Raw genomic sequence first — 24,813 nt, 5'->3', positions numbered from 1 at the left:
GAAAAAATAGTTTATAATAACAAAATACTGCACTGGCAACTAACTAAAATAAGTTGAAACTACAGTACTAAAATGACTAAAACTAACTGAAATAATAATACAAATATAATATATAAAATACTTTTATAAAACATTTAAAATATAATAATAAAATATACACTGCTATTTAAGAGTTTAGGATCAGTAAGACTTGTAATGTTTTTTTAAAGAAGATTCTTATGCTCATCAAGGCTGCATTTTTATTTATTAATTTTTTTATCAAAGATACAGAAAAAAACGTAATATTGTGAAAAGTTATTACAATATAGAATAATGGTTTCTATTTTAATATAATGTATTCCTGTGATGCAAAGCTGAATTTTCATCAGCCATTACTCCAAGTTATACTGATATGCTGATTTATTATTAGAATTATCAATGTTGGCAACAGCTGTGCTGTCAAATATTATTTTGGAACCTGTGATACTTTTTTATTTGATGAATAAAAACTTAAAAAGAAGAGCTTTTATTCAAAATAGAAATCTTTTCTAACAATATAAGTCTGTTCTTTTTCATTTTTTATTCATCAAAGAATCTTGAAAAAAAGAACCACAGGTTCCAAAATTAGAATGATTTCTGAAGGATCATGTGACACTGAAGACTGGAGTAATTATGCTGAAAATTCAGCTTTGATCACAGCAATAAATGACAGTTTTAACAAAATATTAAAATAGAAAATAATTATTTTAAATTGTAATAATATTTCACAATATTACATTTTGTTCTGTATTTTTGATCAAGAAAATCTAGCTTTGATGAGCATAACAAACTTCTTCAAAAACATAAAACATCTTACTCATTCCAAACTTTTCCAAAATGCCAGTATACAGTGTATAAAGAAACATTTTTAAAAAAATTAATTAAAAATAAATTAAAATATAGCTGCAAGCAGCGATGACGGGCCCGAGCCGCCAGCACAATCGCCACACCGGCAGCATTAGGAAAACGGTGCCCAGATTGAGATCAGATGTCTAATTGTCTTTTAATTTAATTTATTTATAGAGCTTTGGATTTTTCAATGACTAGTTCAGGAATGACTAGTTGTCTGTATGAAAAATGTTTTGAAGTGTTTGGGATGCTGCATTTTAAAGATATAAGAAAATTATGGCTACCATTTTTACTGCTACTTTAATAAATCACCACGTCAAAACCGTTCAAGATATCTGCATCTTTAGTATCTTGGCATCATATTGTCAAAGTTTGGTGTGAATTCCATGATTTTTGAAAGACTAGTATTCATTAATTCACAGCTATATTTTTCCAAAAATCTACATTCAAATAAAAATAGCCGACTTCCTGTTGGTCGTAGGTAATGGGTTTAAATTAGAAAGTTTTTTGGATTGATGAGAACAATATATGTACCTAATTTAGTGACTGTAGGAAAAACTAACCCTCTCTCACTTTTAACAAAAGGTGGCGCTTTAGAGCACCTCCTCCACACCCATTTATGACCTTTTGCCAGTGTCTAACTATCATTAATACTGATGTGTGTGTTGAGTTTCATGAAATTCTAAGCATATTAAGTGGCCCAAAAACACAGGAAACAAAGTTAAAGTTTGACACACTGCCATGGCAACAATATTTAATATATCAATGACCCTTTACAGATTCTCATCGGCCGTGTTTTGACATTATTTTGATGAAGTTTGAAGCAAATCGAGAAAAATTAGGAGGTTGATTTAAAAGCATTTTGAAAACGACACACTTCCTGCTGCCAGTTGGTGGCGGGAACTTTGACTCCTAATAGTCACAACTATGTGATCGGCATCATACAACGAACAAACTGTTGAAGTTTCATCAGAATCAGACAATGTGTGCAACAGTTATTAGGCATTTCCTGTTTCTCATTTCTTACCATAATTTCGTCACCTCGCCACGGCCAAACTGTTCGAGATATCAAAAATCCCTTCACAATTTAGCATCCCCAATGTACTGAGGTCACGCTAACCAAGTTTGGAGGAAATCTGTAAAAAGTCCTCCAAGGAGTATTGCAAATTCCAGAGCATGTGCTTTTAATACAGCCCTAAATAGCTCACTTCCTGATGGGATTGGCTTATGACATAGAGTGTGAAGCTTGGGCCCTAAAAAATAAGCACACAATACGCTAAAATTTAAATTAAAACATGAAAATATAAAACTAAAAGCTAATTCAGACATTAATAAATACTGTAATAGTATACAAGTAATACTAAAAGCACAGTGGATGACTGGTGGTATTAGTCTCTCTCCTGCTTCCTTCTCATGAGCAGGTTAAGTTTGTGAACTGCCAACATTATTAATGTGCAAGCATGGATGATGAAAACCCTTCATCACAAACATCTTCTTACTGTGTGAGAACCAGCCTACAGGAAAATGACCTGTGTGTGTGTGTGTGTGTGTGTCTGTGTTTACCACCCCCTCACTAATTTCATGACGCAGAGGCGGATAAAGTGAGGGATTGAGAGAGAGAGAAACATCTGTTCATCTCTACATGCAGTATTTCATTTCATATTGTGTTTCTCAACGTCAACAGCTCTTCACTTCAGCTGCAGACACAAACTCTCTCTCTCTCTCTCTGTCTCTGTGTCTGTCTCTCTTTCTTTAGCGTCAGACTCTCTGTCATCTGTCTCATTCTTTCTCAGTGGTCAGTGGATGATGGCTTAATCAGGTACACCTATAATCCCTGTGGAGTTCGTGTGTGTGTGTGTGTGTGTGTGTGTGGACTCAGATATCTGTGGCACCTGTGCCCTGTCATATAGTACAGCTTCCATTACTCTTTCTCTCTGTTCACAAAACTGATCCCTCATCGGTCTCACACCACACTCATGAATCTTACAACACCTGTCATGTCCAGCTCATACTGTATTTTACCCTAATATCTGGGTCAAATGCTGTCACGATAATAAAGATTTGATGCAAAAACTACAAAACAGTCTTCGTTTTATTTAGGATATAAATAAAATAATAAAGTAAAATAAAATAAAATAATAAAATAAAATAAAGTAAAAGTAATTACAGTAAAATGAAATAAAAACTAAAATGAAAATTAACATAAAATTAAATTAAATAAAAAAATATAATAAATAAAAAAATAAATAAAAAAATGAAACAAAATATAAAACAGAATAAAATACAAATATAATAAATAAAATGAAATAAAAAAATGAAAATATAAAATTAAAAATGAAATAAAAACTGAAATAAAATAAAGAATAAAATAAAAACTAAAATAAAATATAACACAGAATAAAATACAAATATAATAAATAAAATAAAATATAATATAAAATAAATAAAAAATACAACAAATACAAAAAAACTGAAATAAAACATGAAATAATGCTAGTATTTGATGTGTTGCCTATAAGTTATAGATTTAAATAAAAAGTAAAGTCATTACAGCAAAATAATAAAATAAAATAAAATTAATTAAAACAATAAATTACAAAATAAAACAATAAAACAAAAAATAAAATAAAATAAAATTAATTAAAACAATAAATTACAAAATAAAACAATAAAACAAAAAATAAAATAAAATAAAATAAAATAAAAAAAAATAAAAAATAAAATAAAATAAAATAAAATAATGGTAGTATTTGATGTGTTATCTATAAATCATGCTGATTTAAATAAAAAGTCATTACAGTAATGAGAATATAATAAAAATCAACAGAAATAAATGAGAACTGTAAACAAAGTCAAAAGTAAAATGTTGCATTAAAGAAATAAAAAATGAAATATATATTTAAGTATTGTTAGGATTGTTCACATTTCATATATCCATATATGGACCATATCTTTTTTTTTCCTACTCATTTTTTTACTATTCATCAAACAATCCTGGAAAAAAATGATCACAGTTTCAAAAAAAAAAAAAAAGACACAAAGCAGCAGAACTGTTTTCAACATTAGTAATAACCAAAAATGTTTCTTCTTATCAGATCAACATATTAGATTGGAGTAATGATGCTGAAAATTCAGCTTTGCATCACAAGAATAAATTACATTTTACAATATATTCACATAGAAATATATTGTATTGTTACTTTAAACTGCAATAATATTTGACAATATTACTGATTTTACTGTATTTTTAATCAAATAAATGTTGCTTTGGTGAGCAGAAGAGTCTTTTTTCAAAAATATCAGAAAATCTTACCGACCTCAAACTTTTGAACGTTAATATCTTTTTGATTTTGGATTGAGATATGATGTTCATTTAGTAGGATGTTTATGGTTGCACCCTTTTATCTTCAATAGGTGTGTTTATCTGCATCTTACTAAACTAAACATGTCTCATTCAGTCACAATATACAGTCAAAACAACACACTCAGGAATACCTAGACAGCTTATTTCTCATCCCATAATGTCTGTGTGTGACTCTACGATCACTTGCTCTCACAGATGTTCTCTCATCTGTATTTTTAGAAGAATCGTTTGAGGTGAATAATGTTTTGAAGACTCTCCGAGAGTTTAATTCAAACCGCAGCATGAAACATGCCCTGAGAGAGAGATAGAGAGCGAGCGTCTTCCTCACACGTCTCTCTCTCCATCACTGTTTGTTTGAACTGTGAAACGCTCTCTGAATCCTGTTAAAGGAGCAGACGAGAGGTCACGACCCCGTCACATCTTCATTCTGCTCTCTCTTCAGCGCTCCATCGGTCTCATCAGTCGCTCATCATCATATAATCAGACGGGTCTGACCCGCTCACCTCGCCTCTCCGCTAAAAACACAAACTGCTCTTGAAGGACATGTACGGCTTCAATACAAGATAAAGGTGAAGTGTGTTGTTAGTTCAGGGTAAAACTCAACACTTAATATATTCAGAGGCAACTCTATTTAAGACATCTATGGGTTGACTTCCTGAAAAGTGTAAACACTGAATGTCACTCTGTTTCATTAGCAATTGTGGCATTATTGATTGAATACCACTGAAAATGAAGGACGACATACAGAGAGACAAATCAAACCTCTGATGAATAACTGATGTTAAAATTATGTGATTAAAATCACTTTTCATGATTAAAACCAATTTTCACCTAAAATTTTAATTTTTCATAATAAATAAATACTGTTATTGTCTTAATATTCATAAAATGTCATAATATTACATAATACATGTATATAATATATATAATTTTTGTATGCATGTGTGTACGTATTACTATCTACAGTAATATTAATATTAAATAATATACTATTATTTATATACTATTTATATAACATTAAATAATATATTTATATAATACATGTATATATTATTTTGTACATTTTTAGACAAAAATGTATAAATACACTTTAATTTATCTATCTATAGTAATATTAATTGTAAAATTGAAAATTGAATACACACACACACTATTAATATTCTATATATTATAATATAATATTCTACAAATATTGAAATTATATATGTACACTACCGTTCAAAAGTTTGGGGTCAGTAAGACTTGTAATAGTCTTTAAAGAAGTCTCTTATGCTCATCAAGGCTGCATTTATTTGATTAAAAATATAGAAAAAAAACAGTAATATTGCAAAATGTTTTTACAATATAAAATAATGTTTTTTATTTTAACATACTTTAAAATAGAATTTATTCCTGTGATGAAAAGCTGAATTTTTATCAGCTGTTACTCCAGTCTTAAGTGTCACATGATCCTTCAGAAATCATTCTAATATGCGGATTTATTATTAGAATAATCAATGTTGGATAATATCAAATATTTTTTGGAACCTGTTATTTATTTTTTTCTTTTTCAGGATTCTTTCATGAATAACAAGTTTAAAAAGTACAGTGTTCATTCAAAATATAAATATTTTATAACAATGTAAATTATTTATTATGAACTTTTAATAAACTTTTAATTATTAACTTAATACATCCTTGGTGAATAAAAGTATTAATTTCTTAAAAAAAAAAAGAAACAATAAAAATGTACTGACCCCAAACTTTTGAACGGTAGTACGGTATAATTTTTTCATTTAAAATTTAAAACACACACACACATATGCTATATACAAAAAAAAATATACTATATTACTTTCTATTTATCTATCTGTAGTATTATTACTATTGACACACACACACACTATTAATGAATATTTTCTATTCTAAAAATATTTAAAATCTATATAATACATGTATATTTTATTAAACAAACCTAAAAAATAATAGCATCTAAGTTAACTGCTCTTATTAAAGTCATATTTATTAATATTTAAGATAATATAATTGTATATATATTAAAATATTACAACATTAAGAACAATTCCTAATAACAATAATTTATATAATTTTACATTTATATAAAAAAAAAAATTATATACGAATATTATTATTTTAAAATTTTATTTTATATATATTATATATATATATATATATATATATATTATATATTTATATATATATTCATGTTTATGTACATTTTAAGTTATATATAATTGTATATATATATATATATATATATATATATATATATACACACACACAATTATATATAACTTAAAATGTACATAAACATGAATATATATATATATATATATATATATATATAAAAACATACTGCAAATATTCTCAAAAAGAAAATTAGAATTACATAAATTATATAAAATATTTATAACCCCACATGCTTTTACTAAAAGGGTATAAGTATGTCTTTGAAAGTATTATATTATTTTCTGTAGTAATAAACATTATTCAACATATGATATGAATAGATCTTCACTTGTTTTGGGCCCAGAGCTTTTCTTAAAGAGGAAGCTACTGAGGAAGCACTACTACTGATTTAAACACACACACAAACACACCAAACAGTGTTTTTGTGTAAAAGACGAGCAACAATTTGGGTTAAACAGGCAGTGCTGATAAGCACATGGCAGTGTCCTGACCTCCTTCATTATCTCCCTCTCCTCCGTTTCACCACTTTCTTTGGAAGTGGAAGTTCAGGAAGTTCAGTGTCTAAGCGCATCAGCGTTCGGAAAGTGAGATTAGAGCATCAGACTTCAAAGAACCCGAGTGTAATCCGCCGCCATTTTAGTAATTAAAAACTCGCTCAGATTTTACATCTAGGTGAGTGAGTGTGTGTTTTTGATTAGATGCATTTTTCAAATCATAATCATAATCCTCAAAAAGTTGGAAGATTTGAATCCCCCAAATCTCAGAAATGTCTGAATTCCTAATTAAAAAGTATGCATGACAATAAAATACTGTACTCAGTATTTCTTTATATTTTATAGTCATTATAGTGCACTATTTTTAATCAATAGTTTTTCACTACTGAATGAAATGAAATGAAATTGTTCTTAAAATTCACTGACTGTGTTGTGATTGGCCGGTGTCTAAGTGTGCTGCTCTCTGATTGGCTCTTACCACGTCTATGCGGCTCAACACCTCCAGGATGTTGTTGAGGAGTTCGACGCTGTTGCGCTTCTCGTCCTGAAGCCCCTCCCCCACCACGGCCAACGCCCCGCTCAGCTCCCGGAGCATCATGGGTAACAGGATGTCACGGCAGTCTGAAGATGACAACGTAACGTAAAGTAAATAACATAAAAAATAAAACAAAATAAAAAAATCAGGACGGACATTGTGGAGAAAACAGCTTTTTGGCACGAGCAAAGACTGTCCAATCTATAAACAATTATAAGCGATTAACATAGCAGCACAAAAATGAAAGAAATGAACAAAATAACATGTTTCAGGTGCAAACATAAGAGCAGGTAAGTGAAAGCACTCGAGTTGTCGGTGAGGTCTGTTTGACGCAGTGAGTTCGGTGTGACTCTCACTCAAGCATCTTTTCTCCTGCCTCTTAAAATCAGCTCATTAAAAGCTCATTTAAACTCTGGCTGGTTACCAGCTGATTATCAACAATGATCAGTCTGATTTTGCTGAGAAAGTCAAAGTCAGACAGAAAGATGGAACTAAAGCAGAACACAGATTTACAATGACAATGTACAAAAGACAATGACAAACACTTTATATTTCAAAATGTAATACCATAAGTTTGTGTGCCTGTGTGTTTACAGGAGATATTTCATGTAATATATTTATTACTTAGAATTGATTATTAATTATATAATAAATATATATTAATAATAATAACAAATATATGATAATAAAATATATAGTAATATTTATTATATGTTATATAAATTATAATTATAGTAGTTATAATAATAATAATAATAATTTAAGAAAAACTATCATTTTTTCTGGTTCTTGAATCTGATTGGCTGAGAGGAGTGTGATATTCTAATGATAACAGAACTTCAACTATTTCACCATTTGTATCACTCTGCTTGTGATATTTCTCACAGCGAGTGTCATAGTGGATGCCAAAATCCACTATAACTTCACAAATAATACTGTTTTTGTGTCACGGAAAGTTTTTTAGGCGAGAATGTACTTGTTTAGACTTTAGATATGCGGACCCTGGACCACAAAAACAGTCATAAGTAGCATGGGTTTACACCACCCACCAAAAGTTTGGAAACACCCCTGGCAAAGTGTGGTTTTGGACGATATCAGCATAAATCCTTATCATTTTTTGGTGCAAATACATTCAAGTAACTTGACATTATTATTGAAGACCAGCAATAATAATTTTCATTTTGATTACATAATAATGGCAATATATACATGTCAAAGTCAGACATGCCCCTTTGCCAGCTGTGATGCCTGGTTACTGGTTTAAACTTGGCCCGGGCTTTTAAAAGATTTTTGGGTCAGCACACCTTAATAGCTTCAACAACTGATTGCCAGTTAAGTTTATACAATGATTTCAGGCCCAGATTATGCAGAGCTTTAATAGCTGCTAATGGTGGATATTTTGATGAATCGAAAATTTACGTTTTTTCTATGTATAAACTGTTTATGTAATAAAATATGTTTTCGTAGTTTGTGTTGTCCCTTATCAGTGCAAATTTAGCACAAATTAAAAAGGATTCATGCCAATATTGTCCAAAACCCTACTTTTCTAGGGCGTTTCCAAACTTTTGGAGGGCAGTGTATTTGTAGCAACAGCCAAAAATACATTGTATGGGTCAAAATTATCAAATTTTCTCTTATGCCAAAAATCATTAGAATATTAAGTAAAGATCATGCTCAATGAAGATATTTTGTAAATTTCCTACCGTAAATATATCAAAACTTTTTAATTAGTAATATGCATTTCTAAGATTTTCATTTGGACAACTTTAAAGGCAGTTTTCTTAATATTTTGATTTATTTGCAGCCTCAGATTGCAGATTTTCAAATAGTTGTATCTCGGCCAAATATCTTCATATCCTAACAAACAACACATCAAAAGTTTATGTATGCAGCTTTCAAACGATGTATAAAAAATTGACCTTCAAGACTTGTTTTGTGGTCCAGGGACACATTTATATAAATAATAGTAGTAACAATAGTATTCAGCATTGGGAAACGGTATGTGTGCTCGTGATTTCAGTTACACTGGTTGCCATTAGATGGCGACAAGAGGCTGTCTATATGAGTGAGTCAGCAGTAAAGACTTTTATATTGAAAAAAACTGAAACATGGTTATAAACAAAGGTATTTTTTCTTTCAACAACAACCTGTAAGACGCAGCGGAAAAATGCACTAAAAAGCGCTGTCATCAGAAACCACCCTTAACAGATGAAAACATAGTGCGACAAAGATATCGCTTTCCTCAGCGGACATTCAGACTAATGTTTTATTTTATTTTAACTAATGAGATGAAGAATGAGTGCTGTATCAGATGCAATGAACTTTTAAAACAAGACGCTTTCAATGAAGCAACTCAACGTTGTTTCGTTCTAGTTCTAAAGTGACGTTTTCAAATTAGTAACTGTCAACTTGTGATTTGAATCTGTTGGGGAATAAAGTAGTTCGGCACAAAAGAGGGTTTTTAAAGACAGTCCATTGATGTTTCTTATGTATTTACACATTCTTGCCATCAAATTTTTGTATAAATGCACTTGTAGCTGTATACGCCTGTATATCTGCACAATGTTATATATTTATTTGTGTACCAGATTCATATCTACTGTATGCTGGTCTAAGAGCCAAAGTCTACCCAGAATGCAGCACTTTATCTACAAATGCATCAGCGTTTGCCATCGACCTGAGCTTCCCACACAACCATTCCTCTCAACGCTGTCTTTCTCTCTCTCAGAGCTCAAATGAGTCTCAGCAGGTGAGTTTCTCTCTCATGGGAATGCAATGCATCAAGAAAAGGCAGATATCATAAACGTGATGAGTTTCGAGTGCCGTACATCACCAGGGTTCACAGAGAAACCTTTAGAGCAGCTCATCACAGTGAACGGCCGGTTTAGCGTACGCTTACAAGATTGTTGCACCTTCAGTCTGGTAAATAAACGGCAATCATAAACGTCGGCACTAATGCTAATTACCGAGGCGAGCGGTAATTGGATTTGTCACACTTAATGTCCCTGTGAGATAAAGAGCGATGAGAGAAAGACTCCTCAGAGGAGAGATAAATGCGGCCCTGGGGGAGAAAGAGCGAGTATTGAGTGATCTGAGCTCACGAAAGGCTTCGCCAGTGTCGCTTTTTATAGAGCGTCCCGTTTCATCATCAATATCACGGCCAAGAACAACAGGAAAAAGTGCTGTTGAGCATTTTCTCAAGGCCGAACTGACCCTTTCACCTCCTAGACTGAAGCAGTGCTCAGTGAGTTTGTTTTTCATTGTCATAATCTGAATTAACTATAAAAACATGACAAACACACACAGCATTATGTGTACTTGCGCATACCATAACGTTTAGAGTGACCTACACATCTAGAGTTCACGCTCGCAGCGTTTTTTCGGCTGAGCAGAAATGCTCTTACCTAACAGAAAAAAACACTTACTCGACAGACTCTATATTACTGTGGACTGATCCTGGCCGAAAGCCACACTAGCGGACGGCCAAAAGTGCTTCATCTATCACTTAGATGACTTTTACAAATAACGCATTTTGAAATTCGAGGAACGTGTAAATGAATAATAGGAAACGCTGCACATCAGTTACTCTTCAGAGAATAGTCTATTGTCTGTCTTAAACACACTTTAATATCTAATTTCCTGCAAGGAATGGAAAGACTTGTTTATATAATATTAAGATATTATGAGTAATTTAACTTGAGTGATCTGTTCACAGGTGATTAGTTGATACACATCACAGTTTACATGATACTACCAATTTGTGAACCAATTTAAAAGGTTCACTTAAAATAAATAGGTTGTTTATAAGTAATGTAGTGTAATTAAAAAGTGTCATACTATGCTTTGGATTGTAGTAATGTAAAAGTAAACGTTTCTCAAACTATGCAAAAAGGGAAAAGTACTTAAGCACAGTAATTAAGTAAAACTACTTGTTACTGTTTACTACTGGTATGAAGACATGAAGGACTACTGGTAGCCTACTACTGGTAGATGAATGATATGAAGGAAAGGGTCTCTGAAAAAAATACAACAAAATAAATGTAAAAAAGGGTCAAATGATTAAATAAACAAACTAAAAATAAATAAATAAATAGAAAAGCATAACAATTCAATATCTCTTCTAAATATAACACATAAAGTTAACATTTAATAAAATAAATAAAAGTAAAATAACAAGTGCAAAAGTCTAAAATAAAAGGATTAAATAACAATAGTAAATAATAATAGTGCATGAAAAAGATACAGCACCTGTAAAATACAATATAAAATAATCCTAACCTATATAAAAAATTAAATTAAATTATTACATACAATTAAATTAAGAAAGAAAGAAGGTTATTTATATAGAAAGGTATGCATAAATACAATAACTGTAACCTATACAAAAATTAAATTGAATTAAATTATTAAATTAAATTAAAAAAGAAATGAAAGAAAGCAAGAAAGCAAGCAAGCAAGCAAGAAAGAAAGAAAGAAAGAAAGAAAGAAAGAAAAAGGGAACTGTGTGTATTTTAACTATAACAACTGAAATAAAATGTTTAAAATAAAATAATAAAGTATGCATAAATAAGATAGCTGTAACCTATACAGAAATTAAATTAAATTAAATTAATAAAGAAATAAACAACGAAAAAAATGAAAGAAAGAAAGCAAGAAAGCAAGAAAGAAAGAAAGAAAGAAAGAAAGAAAGAAAGAAAAAGCCACAGCATGTCTTCCAACTATAAGAACTGAAATAAAATGTCATGAAATGTTATAAAATGTTTAAAATAAAACAAGCTATGTAAATAAAATAACCCTAACACATAAAAAAATAAATTAAATTAAATTAAAACTATAACAACTGAAATAAAATGTTTAAAATAAAATAATAAGGTATGCATAAATAAGATAACTGTAACCTATACAAAAATTAAATTAAATTAAATTAATACAGAAATAAACAAAAGAAATGAAAGAAAGAAAGAAAGAAAAAAAGAAAGAAAAAGTAAGAAAGGGGCACAGTCTTCCAATTATAACAACTGAAATAACATGTTATAAAATAAATAAAATAAGGCATGTGTCAATAAAATAAACCATATTAAAAAAATTAAATTAACAAAAATAAAACTAAAATGTGACCACTTGTCATCAGACCACCTCAGATCATCTTTCTACCTTTCTTCCATTTCTAGGACTGAAGTGAAGACTAAATCACAGCTCTGGGTGAGTATTTAAAAACTAATGTAATCTCACTGATGTGTCTTTCTCTCAGGAGAAAATTGACATCTGCTCCCATAAGAATCATAACTCAGCCCTTTTCTCTTGCCGAAAACCCCTCGTTCATTTTCATCTGTCGTTCTATCCTGAGAGCTTACAATAAACTATTTCACATGGTAATAAGATGCCATTTCAATTACCCGGCTGGCTCAAACCAGACGGACCCACCGCACTGTGCCACAGAGAAAAGAGCGCGTGAAAAACGAAAGCTCCTTCATCGACACTGAAGATTGAAATCAGAAAAAGCTTTAACTCGGGCTCTTCATGCAGCACTTGAAGGTCTAATTCAATCTCATTTCTATTACCGAGATTTTAGATGTTCGTGCACAATAATGCCTGCCGTGTTTCGCTACGCTGTTAATATATATATTTATCCTTGATGAAATGTGTTGAACATTAAATTCACCTGTAATTCTCTTCTGCTGGGTGAAAAGAGAGCGTAGCTGTAAATTGGTTCCTCAGCTGTTGAAAATGTTGTTAACATACTGATGACTGCTGCATCGAACAATCACAAACTTTAAAGTACATCATTTCCACGCCTCTTATTTAGGTGGGACTTTCAGACCAAAAACAACAGCTGCTCTAAACATCCGATGGTACTGAAAAGCAGCCACCGGTCCTATAGCTATCAGACTTTTAAGGTAAGAAACTGGTCATTTTTGGGTCGTTTTGCTTCCGTAACATCTTCCTTCAGACTAGAGGAAAGAAAATGTCCAATATACACTTTAAGTGTTTACTTTATTGCACTTTATCTATTTGTGTTTGTAGATTTCCATTATAACAAATATCCTTGAAGGCCATTTTTCAAAATAGGCCAGAAATCTCCACTTCAGACACACTTGCACCCAACTACAGATTTAATCCTGTCTATATCCTAAAGGTTTTGCAAAGCAGTTTGTTTATATTTTATTTTTCTAATCTATTTACCATTTTATTTCTAAAAATGAAAATGTATTTTTACCTGCCTTTACCTCTAATGTAAACAAAATGAAAAAAAATTGAACTTGGTTTTATCCAGTGTTCAAATTTCTGTTCTAGAAATGTATATAAAATTAAAGCACATTTAAGTAGACAATGCCTCATTTTATTCTTAAACAAGCAAATAGACAGACAGACAGATAGACAGATAGACAGATACATAGATAGATAAAAATAGATGATCAAATGAATGAATGATCAAACGAACGAACAGATAAACAAATGACCGAACAAATGAATGAATAAATGAATGAATGATTGAATGAATGAACAAACAACTAAATGCATAAATGAATGAATGATCAAATGAATGAATGAACGAATGATCAAATGAATGAAAAAGTGAATGAACGAATGACTGAATAAATGAATAATGAACATATGAACAAATGATCGAATGAATGAACAAATGATAGAATAAATGAATGAATTAGTGAAATAATGAACATATGGTCAAATGAACGAATGAATGAATGATTGACTGTTCGAATGAATGAATGAATGAATGAATGAACAACTGAATGATCGAATGAACAAATGAAAGAATGAATGATCATATTAATAAATTAATAAATGAATGAATGGTAAAATGAATTAATGAATAAACAGATGAATGATCAAATGAATAAATGAACAAAAGAAACAATGAACAAATAATCGAATGAATGAATGAACGAATGATCGAATGAATAAATAAATGAATGAATGCAAGAAATAATGAACATATGGCCAAATGAATGAATGGACGAATGAACAAATCATCAAATGAATGACTGAGCGAATGATTGAATGAATGAATGAATGAATGAATTAAATAATGAACATATGGTTGAATGAATGAATAAACGAATGAATAAATGATTGACTAAATGAATAAATGACCAACTGACTGATTAAATAAACAAATGAATGAATGAACAAATGATCGAATGAATGAATGAACATGATTGAATGATGAATAATTGAACGAACAACAAATCAATGAACAACTGAATGATTGACTGAATGAATGAACAACTGAATGATTGGACGAATGAAAGAACAAATGAATGAATGAATGAACGAATGACAGAATGAATGACTGAGCGAATGACTGAATGAACAAACAAATGAACAAACAAATGATCGAATGAATGAATGAACAAACAAACGAATGAAAGAATGAATGAACAATCGAACGAATGATTGCATGAATGAACAAACAGATAATTGAACAAACAAACGAACAAACAAATGATCGAACAAATGTATGAACAAACAAACGAATGATTGAATGAATGACTGAACGAACAAACTAATTACTGAATGAATGAACTGAATGTTTGAATTAAAAAAATGACTGAATGAACGAACAAATGAATAAATGAATGAATAAATAAATGAATGACTGAACGCACAAACCAATGAATGAATGAACGAATGAATGACTGAATGAATGAACAAACAAACAAATGATCAAATGAATGAATGAATGAACAGAAAAGCATAGAAAAATGCACAGTGTCTTCCAACTGTAACAATTAAAGTGTAAATATAATTTAAAAAATGTAAAAGCATAGACAGACAGACAGACAGATAGACAGATAGATAGATAAAGATTAAATGAATAAATAAATTTAATAGATACAATAAAAAGTAAACAACATTCACCATTCTTACAGACATCAAATTTTAGTAAAAACTAACTCCTTATCTGAATATTATACATACTTTTTTCTATTCTTACAGTGATTTTGTAATAGATCTGAAGTATTCTCTGCCTTAGTCTTTGCATTTCCAACCAGACTTCATCTATAATCCAGGTTTTAAAGCTTTTGAGAATATTCAACCACCCTAGCAACCACACAAAACACCCTAGTAACTGCATAGCATCACCCTGGAAACCATCCTAACATCTTAGTGATAATTAGCAAACAAACAAGCTCCAGTAACTCACAAAATGTAAAACTCCAGTTGGCAAACACTGTTATAATCAGGGCCAGTTGAATTACTTCTGAAAGCCCCTTAAAGTCTTGAATATCAATATCGATTCCGAGAAATATTCTCATTTGAATTCCCTCTTAAAAACCATGGCAAATTCTGCCCACAGATCCTGAAACGAGTGCAACGCTTCCATCAACAGATGGTGACACGGAAAACAGGGAAAAAAGCTAAGAATAATAAAAAATTAACAAATAAGAGTGAAATGCATTTTCCCTGCTGTAATGCCTTTTAACCCAGCAGGATAAACAGTCAGAAAAGCCCTCAGCAACCGTAACCATAACAACAGCCACATTAAGGCCTGAGTGGAAAAAACTTTAATTCACTTTCACTGCATTTGAATTAGTCAGATGAGGTGTGTGTGTGTGTGTGTGTGTGTGTTTGACACAATTCATCATTTTAATGCATCACCACCGAGAGAGTGAATAACGGCAAATTTGTGTATTACTGCATGTGTGTGTGTGTGTGTGTGTGTGTTTGATTTCTATATTACTCTGGTTATGTAATGTGCATTTCATTGAAGCATTTCTCATTAGGATCATCAAGCCTAGAAATTAATTCATCATTAGGGCCACACAAATTCACTGGCCTGCTTTAAAACACACATGCAAATGCCAGGATATCTGTGAAGGCCTAAAGAGCGTGAAACTAATTCATAAAGCCTAAAAAATGCCCCCACACAACAGCGTAGCTATTGTTAACTACGCCTATTAATATAGCTTTCAGTCACTAAATTAAGGCTAAAATAAAATACAAATATTTGAAAAAAAAAAAAAAAAAAAAAAAAAAAATTTGGTAACTATGAGAAATAAGTTAAAGTAATATCACTAAAACTAAAAAATAAAAAATAAAGCTATAAATAAATATATATTAAAAAATCACAAAAATCACATTACAAAGTTTGTCAAATTTAAAATAAAATGAAAATGAATAAATACAGACAGACCAGTGTTGTTAAAAATTGTTAAAACTAATCTGATCTAACTACTAATCTAACTAAACTACTAATCTGAAACTAAACTAATCTAACTGAAATAAAACAAAAATAAAACAAAATGTAAACATATATATATATTAAACAACTTCAACTCAAAAATATTTTAATGAAAATTAGAAGTGTTGCCTTGGCAATGGAAACAACTTGAAGTAATAAAATCACTAAAACTAAAAAAAAAAATGTTTTACATAGAAATATACAACAAAATATACAAAGTGTAATGAAAATGACGACAAAGATCACATAACAAAATTACTAAAACTTAAAAAAAGAAAATGAATAAATACAGACACACCAGTGTTGTTTCAGTTAACTAAAACTATTCAAATTGCTTACGGTAATTTAAATCTAGCTGAAACAAAAAAAAATAAAATAAAAAATAAAAAAAATATTTGTTATTAATGAAAATTAGAAATGTTGCCTTGGCAATAGAAATAAACTGAAGTGCTAAAATTACTAAAAAAAAAAATAATTAATTAAAAGCTACTTAGAAGTATGTAAAAATATACAAGCAATGAAAATGACAAAAATCACACAACAAAATTACTAAAACTTAAACTATAATTAAAATGAAACTGGAAAATGGAAATGGAAGGTGAAGTACTAAATTTACTAAAACAAACTGAAATAAAAATAAATGAAAGCTATATAAACATATTTTAAAATGTACAAAAAATTGAATTTTTAAATAAACAAATTGCTAAAACAACAAAAATTATAATGAAACTAAAACTAAAAACAGAAATGGAAATAAGTTAAAATAATAAAATTACTAAAATAAAAAAACTAAATTAAAAGTTATTGAAAATATTTAAAAATGCACAAAAATGACCAAAACAATATTACTAAACTAAAATTTGAATAAAACAACATATAAAAAAAATAAATGATAATTCACAATAATAATAAATACTATAATAGCAAATAAAGAATACTAGAATAACACTGACACACACAAAATTAAAGTACTACAGAAAAAAAAACATGCAAGACAGTGAGCTTCATAGTGGTTTATCGCTCAGATGGGTTTCAATTCACAAAGTCAAAATATAAGTAAAGAGCGCTAAAACTAGGACTGATCGGTGGATGAATGGAGATTATTATATCACACGATTCTCTGTGCATATTACATTAGATTGTATTATCATAAAAATGATAACTTTTTCATGTGCACTGGAAAGTGAAATAAAAAGTCAGACATTCAGATAAAGTTCTGAGTCAGAGGAGAGATGAGTTCATGAAACTCTTTTATTAAAACTAATCTTTATCTCGCTTTTATACATGGCGATTCCCTTAACGGAGCGTCTGTATGTATCAAACGCACGTGGGATCAGTAGCACTGGTCTGGGATCAGATGCAGCGTGTGTGTTAGTTCTGATCTCAGAGAATCAAACTGCTCTCAGATCAGCAGACGGCTCTTCAAAAGCAGCTGTGATTTAAAGATCTCACTGAGTTAAAAGAACGCAGCAGATGAGAGTTTCTGGGTAATTCGCTTGTTATTTCTTTCTTTAAACGATTCAATAATTCCCGTCTGTCAGGTTTCCGAGCGTGACAGCGGAATAATTTGAGCTAACTGCTCTCGTATTATTATTCATGAATCTAATTTCACATCAAGTGGAAATTAAATGTGTCAAATGCAGATTCACGTTTGTGTGTGTGTGTGGGTGTGTGTTTTCTGTTCCAAGAACTAAAGTTGCACATCATTTGATTATGGTATATGTACTTAAGGGATAGTTCACCCGAAAATTGAAATTTGGTGTTAACGTACCTTCTCAGGCCATCTGAGACCATAGGTGATATTTTTCATTTTTTTTTCAGTAAAACATTAAAGACAATTTTTAGGTGAAACCATGGTCGTTGGTGACTCATAAAATGAAGTCAATGGCTACCAGCACTTTGAGAGTCAAAAAAGCATATCTGGCAACACAAAATCAATACCCACGGCTCCTGACGATATACTGAGGTCTTATGAAGCAGGACGTGAACTGCTTCAGATGGTTCAGTCTGATTTGGTGAACTGATTCAACTAGTTTAGGACTTTTCTTCTTAGAAAAATCTTCTTAAAAAAATTTAGGAGCACAGTCAAAATTTTAGAAGCTCCTTCTAATCAATCATCTAAAAATCTGATCAAAAATTAGCCTTCAAGGTGATATCTGACTCCTTGATTGAGTGATTTACCGGGGAATTTACCATTGTTTTTACCATTGTAATAGAACTTTTCTAACATTTTTATAAAAGTATGTCATCTTTTATGTTATGTTATTTTATACGCTTTTTAAAATTTCTATTTAAAACAACAGAATAAGAATAAGTTACCAATTAAATGAAATCAGTATTAACAAAATTAATTTGTACTACAGAAGTGGCACAGAAGAACACATAAGTGGCCTGTAGGTGTATTTTCATGTTTAATGAGGCTCAGAGATGGCATAAATGCAATTAAATTCATAAATTCATGTTGAGATTAATGTTTTAAATATAACATTTTAAATATAGAAATATTGAATGATTTAAATAACTGAAAAGATACTTTAAAAATGGTGGCGGCAAGTCACTGAATTAATTGCTGAATCATTCATTTGATTCGTTCGATTCGTTCAATTCATTCAGGAATAAAGCAACTGACTGTCTTTATGAATAAGAAATGGAATCATTGACTCACTAGATTCATTTAAAAATGCACGTTCATTCATAAACAAAACACTGCTGCATTTGAATGGAGATGTGCAGCGGCTCAGTCGTGACTTGTTTCAAACTACTTTTGATGCCAAAATAGAGCAAAATGAGGCAATAGTGTTATAGCCAGACAATGTAAGTTACTTAATATTAATTTCTTGTTTATTTAACTGTTGTATTAAATCAATATCTCATTTACAAACTCCCTTAAAAATCATTAAAAGCTGTCACTCATCTTAGTTCATCGCGATCTCACAAAGTTCCTTATAATCAACAAAGCTCTCTATGAATGAATGTCTTATTTACACTTTCTCTACACTTTGTTTATGAAAGGATTCGTGAGATATGTCTGTGATACATTACTCAACGTTGCAAAAACACGTAGAAACCTTTGAAGCTCCCCTCAGCGCAAACACAAATATGCTGATCGGTCAGTCACACTCGTGCTCCTAAATATAGTAAAATGCGCCTGTAGTTCACCAAAAAGAACTGGTTTAAAAGAATGATTCATTTATGAATCAGACTTCACTCTGGGTTGTTTGCCTGAGGAAATTGCAGGTAATTGCAGGTAATAATATTGTAAACAACGTGCAGTTTCTTGCACAGACTAATTGTTTCACTTCATAAGATCTTCATATATCATCATTAGCCATGGGTATTCATTTTATGTTGTGTCATTTGCTTAGTTTGACTCTCAAAGTGCAATTAGTGAATTGCATGAATCACCAATGTCCACTCAAAATTGTGTTCTACTGAAGAAAAAAAAAGTCACCTGCATCTTGGGTCGCCTGAGATGAGTAAATTAACAGCAAATACTGGTTTGTATTTAAAAGTATGAGGCTATCAATCTACTGTATCTTTCTATTTGGCAGTCTGTATGATGAGTTTTACGCTTGGATAATGTTTGATTGATCGAAATGATTTAAGAACAACTAAAAAACTTTCATGCCTCATGGAGTTCATTTTAGTAGAGAATTAAGTGTCAAAGTTGACAGCAAATTTGATCATTTTTGCTCTGTAAAGACACTGATCACTGCAATGAGTTTTGAAGGTTTCTAATATCAAAGATGTTTTAACCTTCACCCAAAATCCACCTTTTTCGTCCTCTGTTTCTGATCTATAATGCATCCAGGGTCCAAAATAAACGCTAACCAAAAGCTGAATGCAAGTTAAAACGGCATTGGAAGAGTGAATTATAAGAGGTACTGGTCCAATGGCTTTTATTAAGAAATAATTTAGTAATTTATTATTTGAACTTAATTGATTTCAAATTTTTCCCTCATGTGGCAATTATAGAACTCATAATAGAACAGCGTTAGGAGTTTTTTTTTGTTTTTTTTTTCATGTTTTTAAAAAAGTCTTTTATGCTTACTAAGGCTGCATTTATTTGATCAAAAACACAGTAAAATATGTGAAACACAGTGAAATATTATTAGAATTCTAAATAGCTGTTTTCTGTTTGGATATACTTCAAACTATAATTTATTCCTGTGATCAAAGCTGAATTTTCAGCATCATTACTCTAATATTCAGTGTCACATGATCCTTCAGAAATCATTCTAATATGACGATTTGCTGCATTTCTGATTATTATCAATGTTGAAAACAGTTGTGCTGCTTCATATTTTTGTAGAAAACATGATCGTTAGATGAACAGAAAGTTCAAAAGAACAGCATTTATTACTTTATAAATCTCTTTACTGTCATGTTTGATCAAGTTAATGCATCCTTGTGAATAATAGTATTAATTTATTTTTAAAAAAGTCATCCTCAAAACTTTTGAATGCTTCAAAAACATTACATTACTAGACGCCTTAAGCACTATGTAGAACATAGTGCTTAAGGCGTCTAGTAATGTAATGTAGAACATAGTGTAATGTAGAACATAGTGCTAAGGCTGTAATGTAGAACATAGTGCTTAAGGCGTCTAGTAATGTAATGTTTTTGCATACTATTAGTATGGCCATTACAAATGGAGATTTAGCCACCAGCATCTGCTTACTGCCACCTGTCGCTGTTCCCATCATGCCTTGTTTCTCCTCCAGGTGAGGGCCGGACACACTAGATGAGGCTAATGCGGTGGAGGTAATTGTACAGCGTATAAATGTCTCACTCCTCTCGCGCTCCTCTCAGAGTGACATTTCACAAAATGGGGCCTCGTTTTCCAGCGGCCATGCAGATAAATTTCAATTAAAATGCCTGTCAGGACAGCTTACGGGGAACACGGTAATTCAAAAATAAATAAAATGACACATGAATATATGAATAACTAAACAGCTGGCCACATCAAGTGGGACAAAAGAGGAAACCTCACATTGTGATGTCAACCAGCCCCAGACCAATCGCTAGAGGCGAAGGAGCAGTGCTCATGAATATTTATGAGCGAACGCGCCGGACGCATATGGAGCGGACAGCTTGTGATTGTGCTCAATAAAATGCATGAACTTCATTCTGAAATCTGATGTCGAATGCAAACTAAGAGGATGTCGAATGCAACCGGAATCGAGAAATGATCATTCGCGGTGAAATCTGTAGAGCGGATCTGATTTTGTGGCAAGCCGAGCAGAGACAGGCACAAAAAAACTGATCAATACCCAGCAGTTTGGGTGTTTAAAATCTCTGAATTTCATTTCACACCACACTCGCTAGAATATAAAGTCTCTTTAAAACTCAGGCCTGTCGAGTTAACTCTAGAGAAATAATAAGACAAAACGCCACAGACAAAAACATCTGTCTATTACAGCAATGTGTAAAAGGATTAACAAATAATAAAGTAGCGCAGATAATACACACTTCACCATATGTGTGTTTATCATTAGTGGTCGAATGTCGACAGAACAAGTGACGCAGATATCAATAACTAGAGAGCAGGGTGGACAGTGAGTAATATGATGTTGATATATATAATAACATAGCCTGCCACAGTTTAATTATAGTGAGTAAGACATACATAATGTGCTGGGTGACTTTTTATGCCATATTTACTACTATACACTGTAGAAAGTGAACATGTGCAGTTGTTGCTTTAAGGAGGTATTTCTATCCAATTCAATACCTATAAATTCTAGTTTTGTTTAACGTATTTTAGTCAATTCACCTTTATTTATATAGCAATTTTAAAGATGTCCACTTCCAAAGCAAAGATTCAGATATAATGTACTCACCCCAAGGTCCAAGGTGTTCATGTCTTTCTTTCTTCAGTTTAAAGAAATTGTTTTTTGAGGAAAACATTTCAGGATTTTTCTCCATATAATGGACTGATATGGTTTTGAACTTCCAAAATGCAGTTTAAATGCGGCTTCAAACGATCCCAGCCGAAGAAGAAGGGTCTTATCTAGCGTAACAATCGGTTATTTTCATAAAAATAATACAATTTATATACTATTTAATGTCAAGCGCTCGTCTTGTCTTACTCTGCTTGGACTGTTTTTGTTCTGGTTAATGACAGTTAGGATATGTTGAAAAACTCCCATCTCATGTTCTCCCTCAACTTCAAAATCGTCCTATATCGCTGTTTTACCTTTTTTGTTAAAGGAGTCATCGGATGCCCATTTTCCACAAGTTGATATGATTCTTTAGGGTCTTAATGAAGAGTCTCTAATATACTTTGATTAAAAATTCTCAATGGTTTTGTAAAACAACACCCTTTTTACCTTGCCAAAATCATCTCTGCAAAAATCCTATGCAAAAATTCTAAGGGGTTGTTCCTTTAAATGCAAATGAGCTCTGCTCACCCCGCCCCTCTCTTCTCTCTGTGGAAAGACGGTCTTGTTTACATTAGCCGCATTTCGCCGCGTTTAGCCGCTAAACTTCCTAACTAGCACGTTATAAGGAAAGGCGATCGAAAAGATTCATAAAAAAATGCTTATACTCACTTCTGTGAGTATAAGTGAAGCTGAATAATGAATGATTCGCACGAACATAGACGGATATATGTAGATCGGGAGGCGCATTCCCTTCACAAGCAAATGTAATCCACTGCATCTTCAGCGGCTCAGATGTTGGAAGTAAATGATGACCACTATATTCATTATTACATCCAGCAACACAACACCTCAATTGGAGATATTCTTGTCTAACTTAACATCCCTGCTCTGGCATCAAAACATAGAAAGTTACTCGACTGTGACAGCTGGTCTAAGGTAAGAGCTCATGTCAATCAACTATGGTGGGAGCGGCCTCTGTCGTGTGATGACACACCCACAGGCATCTGAGAACGGCTCGATTTGAAAAAGGGGATATTATTTTTACAGATTAATTAAAAACTACTGCATGGATTTTTATCATTATAGGGTAGATTTGTACATACACTGCCAACACACATTAATGTTCAAACAACATGAAAAAGTGAACTTAGCATCCGATGACCCCTTTAAGAGTATCTTTAAGAGTGATCTTCTTTGGATGTTCACTGTGCAAAGATTGTGTCGGTACTTCTGCAGTGATGTAGGATGATTTTGAAATGATTTTTGAAGTTGAGGGAGAAAATACGATTGAAGTTTTTTGACATACCCTAACTGTCTTGAGGCAAAATACACAGGGAGTTCAGGGAGAGAAAGGCAAGATGAGCATTTAAGATTAAAAAGTATTTAAATTGTATTTTTTTAATGAAAATAACCAACCATTTTGCTAGATAAGACCCTTCTTCTTCGGCTGGGATCGTTTGAAGCTGCATTTAAACTGCATTTTGGAAGTTCAAAATCGGGGCACCATATCAGTCCATTATATGGAGAAAAATGCTGAAATGTTTCCCTCAAAAAACAATTTCTTTATGACTGAAGAAAGAAAGACATAAACATCTTGGATGACAAGGGGGTGAGTACATTATATGTGAATCTTTGTTTTGGAAGTGGACTTCTCCTTTAACAATACAGATTGTGTCAAAGCAGCTTTACAGTATTAAATAGGAAAAATAGTGTGTAATAATGCAAAAGGACAACAGTAAACACTCAATTTTCAGTTAAAGTCAGTTCATCATTAATCAGAGTTATGTTACATAAATCTGTTTAATTCATTACATTGACCCAAACTACAACTTCCAATAAGGCTCGGAATTCAACACATACAAACCTCCTTCTTTGCTGATGAGCAACTTTTGCTTCAATGATAAATTGTAATTTAGGGTACACTTTATGTTGCAGCCAAGTGAAAATCCAATTTACAGCGCTACACCTCAGCAAGACAGTAACCACAACATTCAGTAACAGCAACTCCTCTAAATGTCAAACGTAACTAAACATTAAACATTAACATAAACTACCAACATCTTTCCCTTTACTAAAACAAATTAAAATAACACTTCATCCCTAAATTTACTCCCTGAATGGAGTCCCTTGCAAAGCATGCTGCGAACTACAGATGCACTGCCCAGAGCTGCTTTTCACAAAAGCGTCATAAGCTAAGTTGATCGTAGAGACCACTGGTAGCAAAGACTCTATGATCAACTTAGCTCAAGATGTTTTTTCCCAACATGCTT

At 31.6% G+C, this 24,813-nt stretch overlaps 2 protein-coding genes across 3 annotated transcripts in view; both read right to left on the bottom strand.

The window, feature by feature from the left end:
- LOC127175882 (protein diaphanous homolog 1) overlaps positions 1-809 on the bottom strand; it is a 409,358-nt gene extending 408,549 nt beyond the window's left edge. The window contains exon 1 of the mRNA XM_051127189.1: positions 806-809. The gene's annotated coding sequence lies outside the window, so the exon portion shown is untranslated. The remainder of the gene's footprint in view (positions 1-805) is intronic.
- The window catches only part of LOC127175881 (dedicator of cytokinesis protein 2), a 139,637-nt gene that overhangs the window by 66,988 nt on the left and 47,836 nt on the right, over positions 1-24,813 (bottom strand). For both annotated transcript variants that reach the window (XM_051127185.1, XM_051127186.1), the window contains exon 25: positions 7,394-7,536. In XM_051127185.1, coding sequence (XP_050983142.1) covers positions 7,394-7,536 — 143 coding nt within the window. The remainder of the gene's footprint in view (positions 1-7,393; positions 7,537-24,813) is intronic.

The sequence above is a fragment of the Labeo rohita genome, chromosome 14 (assembly GCF_022985175.1).
Source record: "Labeo rohita strain BAU-BD-2019 chromosome 14, IGBB_LRoh.1.0, whole genome shotgun sequence".
Lineage (NCBI taxonomy): Eukaryota > Metazoa > Chordata > Actinopteri > Cypriniformes > Cyprinidae > Labeo > Labeo rohita.
The sequence above is the reverse complement of the archived record's forward strand: the minus strand, read 5'-3'. Positions and strand labels throughout refer to the sequence as shown.